At 49.0% G+C, this 16,486-nt stretch overlaps 1 protein-coding gene across 6 annotated transcripts; it reads left to right on the forward strand.

The window, feature by feature from the left end:
* Window positions 1–550: 550 nt before the first annotated feature.
* Window positions 551–12,785, forward strand: Sumo3 (small ubiquitin-like modifier 3). Of its 6 annotated transcripts, NR_125904.1 has the most exons (5): window positions 551–795; window positions 4,266–4,394; window positions 8,434–8,505; window positions 10,381–10,488; window positions 10,602–12,785. NR_125904.1 is itself a non-coding variant. In NM_001301673.1 (4 exons), exons 1-4 carry the CDS (start codon window positions 775–777, stop codon window positions 10,710–10,712), a joined length of 342 nt encoding a protein of 113 aa, NP_001288602.1. In that variant the 5' UTR covers window positions 551–774; the 3' UTR covers window positions 10,713–12,785. The 6 variants fall into 6 exon arrangements, 4 of the variants coding, with proteins under 4 accessions (NP_001288602.1, NP_064313.1, NP_001288601.1 ...); NM_001301673.1 differs by lacking the exon at window positions 10,381–10,488 and having other exon boundaries at window positions 551–804; NM_019929.4 differs by lacking the exon at window positions 10,381–10,488.
* Window positions 12,786–16,486: the final 3,701 nt, after the last annotated feature.

The raw sequence follows: 16,486 nt of genomic DNA on the forward strand, positions 1-16,486 counted from the left end.
GCTTGTCCTTCTGGAGAGCCATCTTGGGAATGGCCCTTGTGGAGGCTGGTCCACCCCATCCAGGAAATCAAATGAAAAAAGATGAAATGGGAGCATGTGCTGGCTTTCTGGGCCAACAGAAGCCATCCTCTGTGTCCTCAAAGGATGCCTTTTCTAGACATGAGCCCTCCTGTGACATTCAAATTAAAGGCCAGAGGCCTGTTCCAGGAGTGTGTGGTCCATAAACCATGCCTGGTAACCTCCTTATTCGTCTTCCGGACCACCTGAAAGGGTTAGCCTGAGTTTCTTTGCCCTCTCTTACCCAAATGCAGCCTGCATATAAGAAAAAGTCCCCAAATGTGGGTGGTGAAGAGGCTACTGGTTGGGCCAAAACGTTCCTCTGGGTCCTGACCTAGCACACAGCGCCCCCACTCCTCCCGTGCCTCCCTGCGTGGACGCGCAGTCTTGCACCCACATCCGGGGTCTCTGGGCCTAGGACCTTGAGTCGCGCGTCCCCGGGGCTCTGCGCGCACCCGGGCGCCTGACCCGCCCCGTGACGCATTCGCAACCGTCCTGAATCGCGGCTGGCCAGCGCGCACCCGCGGCGCGGGGCGCGCGCCTCGTGCACGCGCCCGACCACGTGACTCCGCGCGACCAACCAGCGCGCCGGGATTTAGGGATAAAGCGCGGCCCCGCGACAGTTGCGGCGGGAGAGCGGCGGGGCAGAGAGCGTGACTCGCCCGCTCCAGTGCCACCGGTTCCCGCTGCGCTTGCCGCCGCCGTCGCTGCGCAACCATGTCGGAAGAGAAGCCCAAGGTAAGCCCGGTACGCAAGCCGCAGCAGATTCCGCGGAACGCAGGCCGGGCCGCGCGCAAAAAGGGCCCGCGGGGCCGCGCCCGAGCCTCAGCGCCCCTCCCCCACCGACCCGCGCCCCTCCCCCACCAGCATTGCACTCCGCCCCGGGCAGCGCGCTAGCCCCACCCCCGGCTGTGCCTCCCGCCACACCAAGGCTCCGCCTCCGGGGTAGCCCCGCCCCGGGTGTAGCCCCGCCCACGGCTCGAGAACCCGGAACTTGGGTGCTGGTTCTTGGTTCGCAAGGGCCTCACTCCCTGACGCGGCCATCCTTTCGCGTGCCGTGCGCACAGTTGCACGCGTGGTGCTGCGCGTGAGGCTCAGCGGGCGCTCGTGAGAGCTGCACCGGAGTAAGAGCAAGGCTGGCCGCTCCGGGCTTCCAATGTTCGCCCGGCCGCATGCCCTTCCACTCCATCGCCGTGGTCTCGGCAGTTGGTGCGTGGGAAGGCCAGGGTTGCCCATTTCAAATTGAACAGTTTTCCCACACTCACCTGCCCTGCTGGGGGCAGTTTTATCCAACGGGAGATAAACGTTGGAGCCTGGCATTCTGTGCTCTTGACTGGCCTGGAGATGACCACTGTGTTGGCTCAGGTGAGAGACCCCAGGAGCAGGGCAAGCATCTGGACTAATGCCATGGTACCATGCTCAGCAGCCGAGCCCAGAAATATCTTGCCTGCGAGGTCCTTACCTTTAATTTCAGCTCAGCCTTGGGTCCTGCCTGCACCATCCCGGATATTGAATGAGCACCTGTTCGCCCTGTGCCAAGAGTAGACAACTTACTTTATTATATTTTGTAGCTGGTAACTACAACAAGAGTTGTAACCTTTTGGTGCGGTTAGGCAGGAAGTGAATGCCTGGTGTGTACTGGAGTGGCCATGCCTTCTGCCTCGGGTTAGTGGAGACAGAGGGTTATATGTTATATTTTGGTGACGCAGCCCAGGGGCTGTTGTCCACTAGGCAGATGCTCTACCAGTGAGTTACTTACTCTCTCCACACCCCCACAGCGGCCCCCCCCCCTTTTTTTTTAGACAAGGTTCCTTTGTGGTCCAAGCTGTCCTGGAGTTTAAGACCAGGCTGACTTCAAACTCAAAAGAGATCTTCCTGTTTCTGTCTCCTGAATGTTTCCCTGTGTAGCTCATGCTGGCCTCCACCTATACCCAGGAGCTCCCGGGTGTCAGGTGTTGGCAGTCAGTGTGCTGAGTAAGCCCTCCTTCTTCTGTATTTACTTGCTAATTAGAGAACTCCAGGCCAGAGCCCAGCCAGGCATCCTTCCGTTGGAGGGAAGCAAGCCTGAGGCCTTTCACCTCTGTCTCTGTTTTTGAACACACACATCCTTTCGGGAACCGGGTTAGAAGTCAGCATCTTGGGACCTGGAGTGATTCATGCTTCTCACTAGCGGACTTTACTTTTTCTCATATTGGATGCCACCCTTTGGAGAAGGGGGCAAGCTCTGTGGACAGTGCTGCTGTGTCACTGGTGTCCTGGGAGTGAGTGGGCAGGGGAAGGGGAAGGGATGATGCCTCAAGGTGTGCCTTCAGGTTCTTGATGGAGCCTCTCTCCTGCCGAACCATTTCTCAGACTAGAAGGAGCCATGCTCCTACCTAAAGCTGTTAGGACCCAGTGCAGGGCAGGTTGCTTTCTGCACCCTGCACCCGAGCTTCCTGACACTAGTCTACCTCTCTCTCCGGGAATAAAAATGTTGCTGAGGACACCCCTGGGAAGCAGGGTGCTTCCATGGAGCATGCTCTGTGGAACCGTGGGGGAAAAGAAGGCTGGCGTGAGGACAGGGAAAAAGCTTGATCTGCAAGTAGAGCAAGGGATCTGTTTCCTAGAAATAAATGGTTCTCGAGAGCTGGAGAGACAGCTTAGCGGTTAAGAGCACTGGCTGCTCTCCAGAGGACCAGGGTTCAATTCCCAGCACCCACATGGCAGCTCACAACTGTCTGTAACCCCAAGATCTGACACCCTCACATTGACATACATGCGGGCAAAACACCAGTACATATAAGATATTAATTAGCTAATTAATTAATGATTCCCAAGGCTGGAAAGACAGCAGTTAGGATCATGGGCCATTCTTTAAGAGGACCTGGTTCAAGTCCCAGCACCCATGTTACTGCTGACAAACATCTGTAACTCCACTCCTAGAGGCTCTGGCACCTTCTCTGGCCTCCTTGGGCACTGCCTACATGTGATTCACAGACATACATGCAGGCAAAATACTGATACACATTAAAATAATAATAATGAAGGTTAAGAAGTTGCCATGAATTCTTTCATCCACTGTGGCTAAAATAAGCATCCCACGGGCCGAACAACAAGAGGAGTTCCTTTTCGAACTGAACAATCCAAATTGGCCCAGAACAAACTTTTTGTTCAAAATGTGTTTCCAGGCAACAAGAAGCGCTGACTGTGCCTTTGCCCAGCAGCTTGCGTGTATCATGATTATATAAAAACTGCCACTGCGTAATAGGATTTGTCCTCCAGTATGGCGGATAGGACCCAGGGCCTTGAACACACACAGTGTTCTTTAGAGCTATACAGTGCTCCGGAAGAAAGCATAGTCTGAGATCAGAGGGCCTGGGGGGACCACAGCCTTTACCTTGCTGACTCCAGACAGTCCAGGGGACCACAGCCCTTACCCTCCTGACTCCAGACAGTCCAGGGGACCACAGCCCTTACTCTCCTGACTCCAGACAGTCCAGGGACAACAGCCCTTACCCTCCTGACTCCAGACAGTCCAGGGGACCACAGCCCTTACCCTCCTGACTCCAGACAGTCCAGGGACAACAGCCCTTACCCTCCTGACTCCAGACAGTCCAGGGACAACAGCCCTTACCCTCCTGACTCCAGACAGTCCAGGGACAACAGCCCTTACCCTCCTGACTCCAGACAGTCCAGGGACAACAGCCCTTACCCTCCTGACTCCAGACAGTCCAGGGGACCACAGCCCTTACCCTCCTGACTCCAGACAGTCCAGGGACAACAGCCTTTACTGACTCCACTGGATTCCCTCAGGGTCCTCCAGTGGCCTCTGGTCCTCCACTCTTGGCTTTATGTTGGCTTTTCTTACCAGTCATAGAGAGCCAAGTGTAGTCTCAAATGTGTGTTTTTACTAGCCTCATAACTAATTTTAAAACAAAGATGGATTTTCTTTGGCTCTCTAGATTTAATGAGCAGATTTTTGTCTTTGAATTGGTAGTCTGTAAGGACTGGCTTTGCACTGTGGTTTCTATCACTGTGCCTAACAAATGTAGGTTAAAAATACATTCTGTGTAAAAATAAGACAGTCACACGAGCAACTCTGAGCTGCTGGGAGAATTTTGAGAATTAGGTTGGTTTTAATGACTCAAAACAACCTTACCCAAAGACTTGCACTTTAAACCCTGGTGATTCTGAGCTGGCTTTTGAGACCCATTTTCTGTGTCTTGCAGGAGGGTGTGAAGACAGAGAATGACCACATCAACCTGAAAGTGGCGGGGCAGGATGGCTCGGTGGTACAGTTCAAGATCAAGAGGCACACCCCACTGAGCAAGCTGATGAAGGCCTACTGTGAGAGGCAGGTGTGTGCTGGCCAGAGAAGGAGCTCTTCCAGGGCGGGATGTGGGGTGGGGAGCTGGGGGGCGGTTGGGGGTGCTGCTTGTGTTGCAGGCTTGCCCTTGTTGCCCTGGGTCTTGGTATCTGCATGTCCTTCTAGTTGTCTCTCCCTGGGCTCCTCTACATGCTGGGTGGAACTTGGGCTTGAGCGGTCTCTGGTGGGATTTGTTCCTGATAGACCATCATAACGGTGCACACTCCTGTAGGGCCAGCACATGGCTCTGGTGAGGCCCTGTGGTGTGCTCAGATGTGGGATCAGTGCTGGTTCGAATTCCTCTTCCTCTTTCTGTCTCCATCCAATTGTGTTTGTGTGTACTGTTCTCACTGGCGATTTCAAATTTTTTTATGTTATTTAGGAAAGTGAGGAGACACGTGACCCTGTCCCTTCATTACCGTTTCAAAATAGCAAGCTGACTGACCTTGTCCCCAACAGTGACCAGCTGGGTTATCAGTGTCACTGTGTACTCATGGCTCTTGTACACACTATGCTTGGGTCTGTCCATCATCTATTCGTTCTTAGTAAGGACCTTTTGGCAGGTGGGTATGCTCTAGCCTGCCTGGAAGTCCTTAGTCTCACTTGCTCCTCTGTTGTCTGCCTCAGTGGCTGCCTGGCTTGCTGCCCATATTCCTAGGTGCCAGTTCCTGTCTGGGCCCTGCCATCTGGTGTGAGGATAGTGGCATCTCTCATTACAGTGGTCCAGGGTTGCCCTGAGCACTTGTGCACACAGCTGTGTGCTGTCCTTTGTTTTGTTGTAAGTACTCTGAAAGGTAGTGCCTGTGATGCTTCTCCTTGTCCTCCTCCCCACTCCACCCCCCTGCCTGAGGCCTGCAGATGGTGCCCTTGGCCTCTCTCCTGGGTTTTGACCTCAGGCACTTCTCACCTGTGAAAGGTGAATTGGATCTTTCCTATGATGCCATGTCCCCTTATGCCCCCCCAGCTGAGTCAGCTGCCGGTGCTATATGCCACCATCGGATGGCACGTGTGTAGGTGCGTTCCATGCCGGTGCTGTAATCAGTCTGCTTGTGTTTGCGTGGGCTTCTGGTGCTCCCACACCTGCTGAGATGCTCGTTCTGTTGGAGGGCACATACTAGGTCAGCTCCTTCAGCGTTCTTGGGCATCCTGCTGGCCCCACCCGACCCATTGTTTGGAGGTGAGGTTGTCTGCACAGCTGACTTCACACAGTCTTGGGAGAGTCATTGTGGGGGCTTCTTTTGTCTTCTCTTGCGTCTTTTTCTGTGTTAATTCCCTGTTTTTGCCTTGGAGCATCATCTCCCATATCTGACAGGGTCTTGCACAGCTGGCTGTGTGGAATAGTCTAGGCTGAGGTGCACTACTCGGGAAGTTGCCGTAATTCTCTGTGAGCATCCTGTATTTTGGAACATGAGTGACATTCTGATTCTCTGATGTGGGGTCTCAGCAGGGGCTCAGGAAGATTCTTCTCACTCTGGCAGGGTGCTCTCTGGGCCCTCCCGATATGTAGACTTGTCTCTACCTGTCCTTGCTCCTGTGTAGCTAGACGTCCGTCTGTGCTGCTTCATGCTGGGAGTACCCGGTTCTCCGGCAGTCAGCCAATCTGTGTGCTTGCCTGGGACCGTTTTCCTCCTTTCAAAGATTTATTCTTTTATTATGTATATAGTAATCTGCCTGCCTGCATGTCTGAAGAGAGCACTAGACCTCATTATGGATGGCTGTGAGCCACCATGTGGTTACTGGGAACTGAACTCAGGACCTCTGGACAAATAGTCAGTGCTCTTAACCGCTGAGCCATCTCTCCAGCCCCATATATGTGTCTTATCTGCTCCATCTCCATCCTTTTTTCTGCCTCCTGAAGTTGAAGAAACTGGAAATAATAGAACTGGTGTTGTAGAGGGTTTGCTGATAGATTTGCTCTAGGAGACTTGGAGTCATACAAAGTGGAATTCGGCTAAAGGAACACTGACTCCAAAACACCCCACGGATGAGTGGGTGTCAGCCTGGCCGGTTAGAGAGAAGAGAAACTGAGGATGCCAGGATGTAAGTGTTTATTCTCAAGGACTGACTGTTGCCTCTCTTCTCACAACAAAGGAGACAACCCTGACTTACAAGCAGCTGCTAGACCCATACCCCTATCACATAACATGCATCTAACAAGGCAGTACAGGGGACTGAGCAGGGTCACACCCAGTGTTAAGTCTTGGCCTGATATAAATCCCCCAGTTCTTTTATTGAGCAGTGCATAGTGTGGTTAGGTGGGCAAGATTACCCCAGGTAAGAACTATTTGAAAGAGAACAGCACTAGTGTACTTAAAATAATTTAATTCTGGTGATTTAATAATTTAATACACCATATATTTGCTGTATAAACTTTTCATCTGCCTAAGTGGCCAGGCTTGCAGTCTCCTGTCTCTGTTTAAATTGTTCAAAGTGTAACATGGGCCTGGGATCTGAAAGAGATTTAAGGATGCCATTGTGTGTGGAATTCATAAGCCTATGGTGTATGTAAGTTAACAAAATCTTCTGTTTAAGGCCACCTCCGCTTTGGGCATTAGCCAGAGTCAGACTCATGCTATTATATTAAAGAGATTTCCCCTCATCTCTTAAGCGTGTGGAGTGACCTCTCACTGGGAAGGCACGTCATCTCTGTAACGTGCATGATGCTTTCTCCTTCCTCTGTTCTCTTCTCACATATTTGACATATTTGAGTCTTTCCTTAAGTCGTCACCCCCCCCCCCCCCCCCCCAGTTTCTGCTTGTATTTAAGAGTGAAGCAGCAAACCCCTGTGGGAAAGAGAAGTGCTGTGTGTTTTGATAGAGATGGCAGAGGCTGCACATCCACAGGGTGGTATGTTAGAATTAGGGGCTCTGGGGGGGCCCAAGTACTGTTTCCTGAGGAAGATTGCCTCTAGACTGCACCCAGCATCTGGGGTACAGCTGGAAGACTGAGGCACTTTGGAGATGCTAGCTTTTATTAGCTTACTTACCCTGGGAACCCACTAGTCGTACCTGTCTTGACAGAGCTCTGAATCCACATCTCTAGGAAGCCTTGCTTATTCCTGTGAGAGAGAAAATTTCTTGGCCTCCCAGGGTTGTGGGAGACTTTTAACCCTTGGAAATTTATGTGAACTTTTTTTTTGTTTGTTTTATGTGCATGGGTGTTTTTGCTTACATATATGTCTGTGCACTATACGCATGTCTGGTTTTCACAAAGGCCAAAAGAGAACATCAAATGCTGAAACTGGACTAACAGGTGATTGTGAGCTGCCATATGGAGACTGGGAAACTGAACCTGAGTCCTCTGCAAGACCAAGTGCTCTCAACCTCTGAGCTAGTTCTTCTGCCCCAGCATGGGAACTTTCAAAGAGTTTACCCAGGGGTTCCTGATCTTACCATCCCTGGGTCCCTGAGATTTTTGGCTCCAGCACACATGAGATTGCAGTGTCTTGAGGCTTGTGGCTTCAGACTCCAGCCAGCAGAGACAACCATCTCTGCGTTCCTGGCTGGAGGCCGTGCCTTTCCTTCAGTAAGCAGCCACAGTTTATCATCTGTCCTGTTTCTGGGACAGCAGAGCTGCCAAGGTAGAGGGTGATTCTGCCAGGGGTTGTTGACCTGCCTCCTCTGACAGGCTGAGGCCCACTGCCCTCCTTTCAGGGTGGAAAATGCCTTTCCTTCCTGCTGTCCTCACAGCCTTCCTGGTTTTGGCCCTCGTGGTCACCTGACCTGCCTTCTCTCTGGGAACTTTCCAGAGGAGGAAATGGTACAAAGTACAGAAGGAACTTGGCTCAGCTTTCCTTTTGGGAGGAAGTGAGAGGCAGAACTAGGACAGGCCTGGTGTTGGAATGTTCTGGAGATTTCTGAAGGGTTAGTTTGGGGCAGCATAGTATAGATTGTGGACCACCAGGGCTTTCTGCTCAGCTGGGTCATGTGTGCATGTGCAGAATGCTCATATTGTTGCTGGCTCTGAATCTATATCTCCAGGTTACACTGTGTATCTGGGAACCTCTAATACTTTTGCTTCCTTTTCCCCAGGGCTTGTCAATGAGGCAGATTCGATTCCGGTTTGATGGACAACCAATCAATGAAACAGACACTCCAGCCCAGGTATGAAGTGTCTGTCTCCAGGGTCTGTGCCATTTCTAGTATCTAAACAGTGTCCGTTTGGACCACTGTTATTTGAGAAATGGCTTGTTTCCGCAATGTTGTTTTTTTTTTTTTTTTTTTTTTTTTGGTTTTTCGAGACAGGGTTTCTCTGTGTAGCTCTGGCTGTCCTGGAACTCACTCTGTAGACCAGGCTGGCCTCGAACTCAGAAATCCACCTGCCTCTGCCTCCCAAGTGCTGGGATTAAAGGCGTGCGCCACCACGCCCGGCTTAAATTTATTTTTATGGGCATTGGTGTTCTGCCTGTGTGTATATGTGAGGGTCTCATCAGATCTTGGAGTTACAGACAATTGTGAGCTGCCATGTGGGTGCCTGGATTTGAACCTCTAGATGAACAGTTAGTGCTGCTGACTCGTGCAGTTATGCTGAGCCATTTCTCTAGTCCCTCCGCAATGATTTTGATTATTAGACTTCAGAGTTTGGTACTTCGAGATTGAGCTTTTCAGATCTGTGGTAGTCAGCCATATCTTTGCTGTTTAGAGATGGAGTCCGAGTGTAGGACCCATCCCCTCAGGACGATTGCCCAGGAATCCACTGTGCAGCCTGTTGTAGAATGCACAGCTCCTGTGCTCCTGAGGGCTTAGTGCCAACCGTTTGTTCTTCATTGGAGTTATTTGTCTTACTTTTAAAATTTTTAATTAAAAATTAAAATTGTGTGAGGGGTGGATAGATGGCTCAGTGGTTAAATGCACTTGTTCTTGCAAGGGACCTGGGTTCAATGATACCTACATGACAGCTTACAGTTGTCTTTAACTGTAGTCCAGGAGATCTGATGCCCTCTTGTGGCCCCTAGGCATTAGTCACACATGTGATGCACAGACATATGTGCACATAAAAATTAATTAACTAAAAAAATTTTCTTATGCCGGGCATCGTTCTTATGCCGGGCATCGTTGGCACACGCCTTTAATCCCAGCACTTGGGAGGCCAAGGCAGGCGGATTTCTGAGTTCAAGGCCAGCCTGGTCTACAGAGTGAGTTCCAGGATAGCCAGGACTACACAGAGAAACCCTGTCTCGAAAAACAAAACAAAACAAAACAAAACAAAACAAAAAAATTTCTTTTGGGCTGGGTGGTCGTGGTACACACCTTTGATTCTAGGATTCAGGACTCATAGGTAGACTGATCTCTGAGTTTGAGGCTAGCCTGGGCTACAAGAGTGAGTTCTAGGGTAGCCATAACTACACAGAGAAATAAATCCTGTTTCAAATTTCTTTTTTCTTGTGGGGTTGAAGAGATAGCTTAGGGGTAGAGAGCATTGGCTGTTCTTCCAAAGGACCTGGGTTCGATTCCCAGCACCCACATGGCACTTCAATACTGTCTATAACTCCAGAGTTGGGGGATCCAAGAATCCTCCATGCATTTGGGGCATATAAGCTCACATAACTACATACACAAACACATAAAAACAAATATTGATGAATAGTAGAATTTTTATTTTTTTAAATTTTTAAAATTGTTTTTGTTTTTTTTGAGACAGAGTTTCTCTGTGTAGCCTTGGCTGTCCTGGAACTCACTTTGTAGACCAGGCTGGCCTCAAACTCAGAAATCCGCCTGCCTCTGCCTCCCGAGTGCTGGGATTAAAGGCGTGTGCCACCACGCCCAGCTTTATTTTTTATTTTTTGTGAATGTAAAGTGTTTATCTAAAAATTCTGGAGCTGGCAAGTTGATTTACTGGGTGTCGTTCCCCCCCCCCCATTAAAAATGTATTTAAGTATCTTAAAGTGCTGACATTGCAATATATAAAGTAGACGTAAGTGCACAAAGTGTATTGTGTGCCTGATGAGTCTGTTTGTAATGACCCCATTTCTCTCTCAGTTCTTAGCTCTGACTATTCTTCTGTGAATCTTGTCAGAAGTCGGGTGGATAAATAGTTACTGTGACTCTACAGTAACCCTTTTTCTCGCATGCTGCACTCCAGCCAAGGTGACTGGGCTGTGTCTAGTGTAGGGGAAGCTGTTTGGGAGTGTGGTATCAGTGTGAACTCACTTCTAACATTTCCTGTCTCCTCTCCGGGCCCTCCTTGTCAACTTGACTAGCTGGAGATGGAGGATGAGGACACCATTGATGTATTCCAGCAGCAGACAGGAGGATCAGCCTCCCGAGGGAGCGTCCCCACACCCAACCGTTGTCCTGACCTGTGCTATTGAGCAGTGACCATGCAGCCACACCCAATCACACAAGAGTCAGCAGAAGCCAGAGTCACCGAAGGATTCTCCTTTTCCGACGCGCTTGGAGTGAACTACACATAGACCACACTGCGGGGCGAGAGCATTACATAACATGGCCACTAGGAGGGTTTGGTTTGGGGGAAATGAGGTGTGAGGCTTTGGGGTTTGTTTTTGTTTTCATTTTTGTTCCCTCCCATCCCTAACATTTTTTTCCCCAAACTTGGGTCTGGATGTAGATTCTCACCCTATGGCCTGAGTCCAATCCCTAGAACTGTGGTTTCCTCCAGTGTGACTTGTCCTGATCAGGTAGAGAGAGCTTGTGGTCATATTCCCCAATGGGCATGCCTGTGGGATGTGGGGAGGGGCAGAGAGGCAGAATTCCACCTGTTCGTTGTAGGCATAGAATATTAAAAAATGTGAGATACTGTAAATTTGAGCTTTGTCAAACATATGGTAAGTTAAAGGGGAAGACCAGTGCTTCTTAAGACAGTGAGGGGTCTTCCTCCTGTGGCCAGGCGCTCCTGCACGTGCCCACTTCCTGCTCGGTACTGGTACTGGGTACATGGGTAAGGGTGGTACAGTGAAACCCACTCTCTCCCCTTTTTATAATGTAGAAGAAAGTAATTGTCCTGTCTCATTTGGGAATTGAATGTGGCCTCAGATTTCTTCTAGTACTTGTTTTCGATACATAATTATGGTTTCTGTATAAGAAGGTATTGGTTAAGTATCACGTTTTCAGCCATGTTGTGTAAGAGACCTGCTTTCAAGTGTGGTTGTAAAAGCAAGCCCAGGAAAGGTGACCTCATTCTCACGGACTGTGCTGTGCAGCTTTCCAAGTGTGTATTAAAGTGACGCATCAGTGGGTAGCTTGGGTTCCGCATTGTGGGGTCAGTTCAATGTCCATAGTTCCTGCCTGCCATCCTTCTGTGAGGGTCCATTGCTGCTTGATGGCCATCTCTGCCTTTTATAGTCACCTGACACTGACCTACATCTCTCGCTTGCTTAAAGTCTTGAGGAAAATGTTCCTGTTTGCTGCGTGGGCCTGGGTGGGATGTCTGTTGGCTCTGTTGTGTTTACTCACCGGTTTGTACATTATCTGTTGTCCTTTACTACTGTAAACAGTAAATATAGTTTGGTATTCTGTCTCTTGGCCTATGTTAAACACTGTATTTGGAGACGGGTCATATGTCACAGCCCACTGTTGACAGTCTGTCCAGTGAGGCCACTTAGATGGACAGACAAGGCAGTTGCTTAGCTTGCTCTGTACCATGTGCCCCACACTGGTCCAGCTGCCTGCCTGCTGGTCCTGACTTTGCACATACCACTTGGCTCTCCTCCCCTAGGTGTGTGAAGATAAGGTGGGCTTTAGAGGCAGGGTGTAGTGTGAAGTATCAGTCAGTTCATGACCTACTTACTAATCTGCTTTGACATGAATTGATGCTAATTTGGCTGTGAGGGGTTTCAGTACTTAGGTTAGATAAAACCCAGGGTTGTCATTGCCTGAGCCATGTTAGTCTATCAGTCGAGCACAAGCTCCAAGCACCTAATTCATCCAGCAGGAATGTGTGCATTAAAATAGAGGACAGAGCTCTAGCCATTTTCTAGGTCTCTCAGAAGTATTAGTTACTTTCTCAGTGCTGTCACAGAATATGTGGCAAGCAGCCTAGAGGAGCAGGAGTTTATGTTGGCTTATGGTTTGAGGGTGCTCCATCAGGACATGGGAGACAAAGGTAACTGGAGCATTAGGCTGCTTGTTGAGGGGTTTGGGAATCAGGAAGCAGTTAATCCTGTCAGGAAAAGGCCCTTAGGGGATACTCAAAGGTGAACTTTATTAACACTCCAGGCATTTAATTGACTTAAGTTTCTTATCGGCCTGACACCCAAGTACATCATTGTAGAACCAACTTGCCTTTTAAGATCGTGTGTTGCATAGTACAAAACACATTTAGTCTGTCTCTGAGAGCTCACTCTAAAGTTCAAAGTCTGCTCTGAGACTCAAGATAGGTTTTGAATGGTGAGCCCCTGTAAAATAAACAAGTTACTCTGACATACAACAGCACAGAGTAAACATGCTTGTCTCAAAAGGGAGGGATTGGGGCATAGCAAAGGAAGATTAGGTTGAAGCAAGATTAATGAAAGCCAGCAAGGCACAAACCAAAGCCTGCTGCTACGTCAGAGGTTCTTGGGATCATTTGGGCTCTGTTAGCTGTGGGTAGTCAGTCCTACCCCACAGTTCTGCCTCCTGAGGTGCTGTGGTCTCTGTTGGGTCAGTACTTGGGGTCTGGAACATTCCTCAGTGAGCATCCCACCCTGCTGGTATCTCTAACATCTGAGGATTCCTTAACAGATAACCTCTCCCTTCTCAACTCCACAGTGTGGCTTCTCAGGGCCTCTGTACAGGAATCTTGATACCCCCCATTCATTGCCTTGTTTCATTGGCCTTTCTCCCCTCTTACATCTCACAAATGCAGCTGGGCAGTGGTGGCTCACGCCTTTAATCCCAGCATTTGGGAGGCAGAGGCAGGCAGATTTCTGAGTTCGGGGTCAGCCTGGTCTACAAAGTGAGTTCCAGGACAGCCAGGGCTATACAGAGAAACCCTGTTTCCAAACAAACAAACAAAAACAAACAAAAAACAAAAAAGCTCACAAATGTGGAGCCACCATCAAGTTTGGCTGTCAGTTCCAGAGGAAGCCTGTCACCCTTAGGGCACAGTTGCAGCCATCTCTGTGTGCTCTTGAGGCTGGGAAAACCTCCCTGTGTGCTCTTGGTTTTTTTGTTTTTAAGCAGGGAACCCTGAAGGATCTCTTGCATTTTATACCTTGGGGTTCTCATTTCATTAGGCACTGTACCTAGTATCCCAGTGCAGTGTCTCAGACAGCTCTTGCTGACACTAAATTCCTTTAACCACTACAGCTTGTTCCCAGTCTGCCCTGCCCTCAACTCTGTCTGATCTCTGTTCACCAAAGGACACTTCCCACATTTCTCTGGGCTACTTTCTACCTGTTTTCACTGTAATCTGGATAAATGCGGTGAACAAGAATCATGCCACAGCCTGGATGTTAGGTAGGCTGCCTTGAAATTCCCTCTGCCAAACAGCTTCCTTAGCTCATTATTTTTGAAATATGGCCTCACTCCAGTTTTTAGGATGCAGGGAAAACGGAATTGTTATGGGGAATCCACCAGAGAAGACCACTCAGATACAGTCTATAGCCAATTGGAAGTATTTATTCCAGCCAGCTGGGACCACACTTAGGTATTTGGGACTCAAAACTAAAGAGCAATGGTTTGTAGGGGTCAAATCTGTAGCAAAATTACAGTTATGAAGTAATAGCAAATATAATCTTACGGTTGGGAGTTACCATAACATGAGGAACTGTGTTAAAGGTTAAAGCATTAGGAAGATTGAGAACCACTGCTTTAGAGTATAGAGTAAGGTGTTTTTAAAGACAAAACAAAAAAACAAAAAACAAAACAAAAAACCCCACATTCTGATAACTCAGCAGTTTGCAAGGAGAAGTTCTGTGCAAGTGAGCAGTTTAAAGGCAGTTAGCTGGAGGGAGTTCTGCACAAGCTTTAATAGAAGCTAAGCTGGGGCATCTTGACCTCAAGTTCCTAGAATAGAGTTGAATAACTGTTTATGGGGCTTCCCAATCAGAGAGATCAGATTCTAGTTAAGCCGAACATGGCCTCAGCAAGGATCCAAGATGGAGGAAACTGCACTGCGTTGCCCTGCCACAGGATGTGACGTGAAATGGTTACCACCAAGTTTCTGATATGTTCGATGTTCACCTCTGGGATAAAGCACCCTGAGCAGTCTAGGCTACCTGCATTTCTTGGTGTTCTGGTCTTCCAAATTCCCCCCAGAGTCGTCCTCTTAGCCCTGCTCACAGCAATCTGAGAGTTCTCTAGCTCCCAGCTCTGAACCTGTTTTCCACTTTTCTCCTTAAAACTAGCTCTGGGGCTGGGACTGGAGAGATGGCTCAGCGGTTAAGAGCACTGACTGCTCTTCCAGAGGTCCTGAGTTCAAATCCCAGCAACCACAGGGTGGCACACAACCATCTGTAATGGGATCTGACACCCTCTCCTGGTGTGTCAGAAAACAGCTACAGTGTACTTATAATAAGTCTTTTGGCCAGCAGTGCAGAGTTGACCAGTGGGGTTGACTGGAGCAAGCAGAGGTCCTAAAAATTCAATTCCCAACAACCACGTGAAGGCTCACAACCTTCTGTACAGCTACAATGTACTCACATTAAATAAATAAATAGATCTTTTTTTTTTTTTTCGGCCATAGTGTACTCATAAAAATCTTTAAAACAAAACCAAACTAGCTCTGAAGCTCATGGTCAGGCTCATCCCAGGGATGGCCTCAGTTCATGGTACTACTTTACAAGTTTGTTTTCTTGCTGATGGGATCAATACCCGACACACAGAAGTTAATTTTGCCTTGGGGTTGGAGGGGATACCGTCTATCATGGCGGCAGGTGGCTCCAAGGCGGCAGCAGTGTGTGACAGCTGCTTACTCACCGGGTAGCTGACTGGGAAGCAGAGAGAACTAGAAACTAAGCTAATCCTAATCTCAAAATTCACCCCTATCCAGCTAGTGGAGGTTCCACCCTGACCAGCAAACATGTGGGCACGACTCACATTCAAACTGTCGCAGGGAATCGGGGCTGCCACATCATTTGGATGTGTTAGACTAACTTATGCTTCTACAGGCAACAGCAGGAGGAGCAGTGTGTCCTCGAGGCCTCCTTTTGACTTGTGGGTGGGGCATGCTTGGGAGGGTTATGCGTGTGGGATTTTTTTTTTTTTTAACCTTACATGTAATTGGAGTAGCATCCTAATATTTTTTTTCTTTCTCAAGATAGGGTTTCTCTGTGTAGCCCTGGCTGTCCTGGAACTCACTCAGTTGACCAGGCTGGTCTCGAACTCAGAAATCGGCCTGCCTCTGCCTCCCAAGTGCTGGGATTAAAGGTGTGCACCACCACTGCCTGGCTCTAATATATTTTTTTAAAAGATTTATTTATTGTATGTAAGTACACTGTAGCTGTCTTCAGACACCAGAAGAGGGAATTAGATCTCGTGACAAATGGTTGTGAGCCACCATGTGGTTGTTGGGATTTGAACTCAGGACCTCCAGAAGAGCAGTCAGTGCTCTTAACCGCTGAGCCATCTCTTCAGCCCCCTTAATATTCTTTTTTAAAACGACAAATGTGATGAATCTAATGCCTCAAATCTTTTGAGTTCAGCTTCTTATACTCAGGGTCCCAGCAGGAACTTTCTCTTTGTCCCTACACCTAGTCCTGAAAGCCCCTTTTTTCGGAGAGCCACGTCCCGAGCTGTATCCCTCATGTCCACTTAGCGAAGGCAGTGGTGCACCTAAGAAAATACCAAGCATCTATCTGGCAGTTCCGTATGATGAGGAAGTACAGCTTACTTGGCAGAGTCTGAGTTTTTTTGGCCAGAGAGGATGGGATATGGCCCGGGAACTTTATCCTTCCTTTGTGAAACCAAGGTACTCTTTCTCTTGCTAGAAGTGTCATCTCAAATCACCTGGGCCTCAAAAACCAGGTGTAGTGGCACTTGGGAGACAGAGGTAGGCAGGTGGCATCTCTGTGAATTCGAGGCCGGCCTGGGCTAAATAATGAGTTCTAGGACATTCATGCCTACAAGGGGAAAGTTTCACGATCTGGACAGCCACTTCTGAGGGGCGAGCCCAAGCGCAAGGACATGAGTCTCATTCAGGAACAAT

This window comes from Mus musculus, chromosome 10 (assembly GCF_000001635.26).
Source record: "Mus musculus strain C57BL/6J chromosome 10, GRCm38.p6 C57BL/6J".
Lineage (NCBI taxonomy): Eukaryota > Metazoa > Chordata > Mammalia > Rodentia > Muridae > Mus > Mus musculus.

Coding starts and splice junctions, on each gene's coding strand:
- Sumo3 (NM_001301673.1), top strand. CDS start 775: ATGTCGGAAGAGAAGCCCAAGGTAAGCCCG. Junction 805..4,265: donor AGAAGCCCAAGGTAAGCCCG/GTACGCAAGCCG, acceptor TGTGTCTTGCAG/GAGGGTGTGAAGACAGAGAA. Junction 4,395..8,433: donor AGGCCTACTGTGAGAGGCAG/GTGTGTGCTGGC, acceptor CCTTTTCCCCAG/GGCTTGTCAATGAGGCAGAT.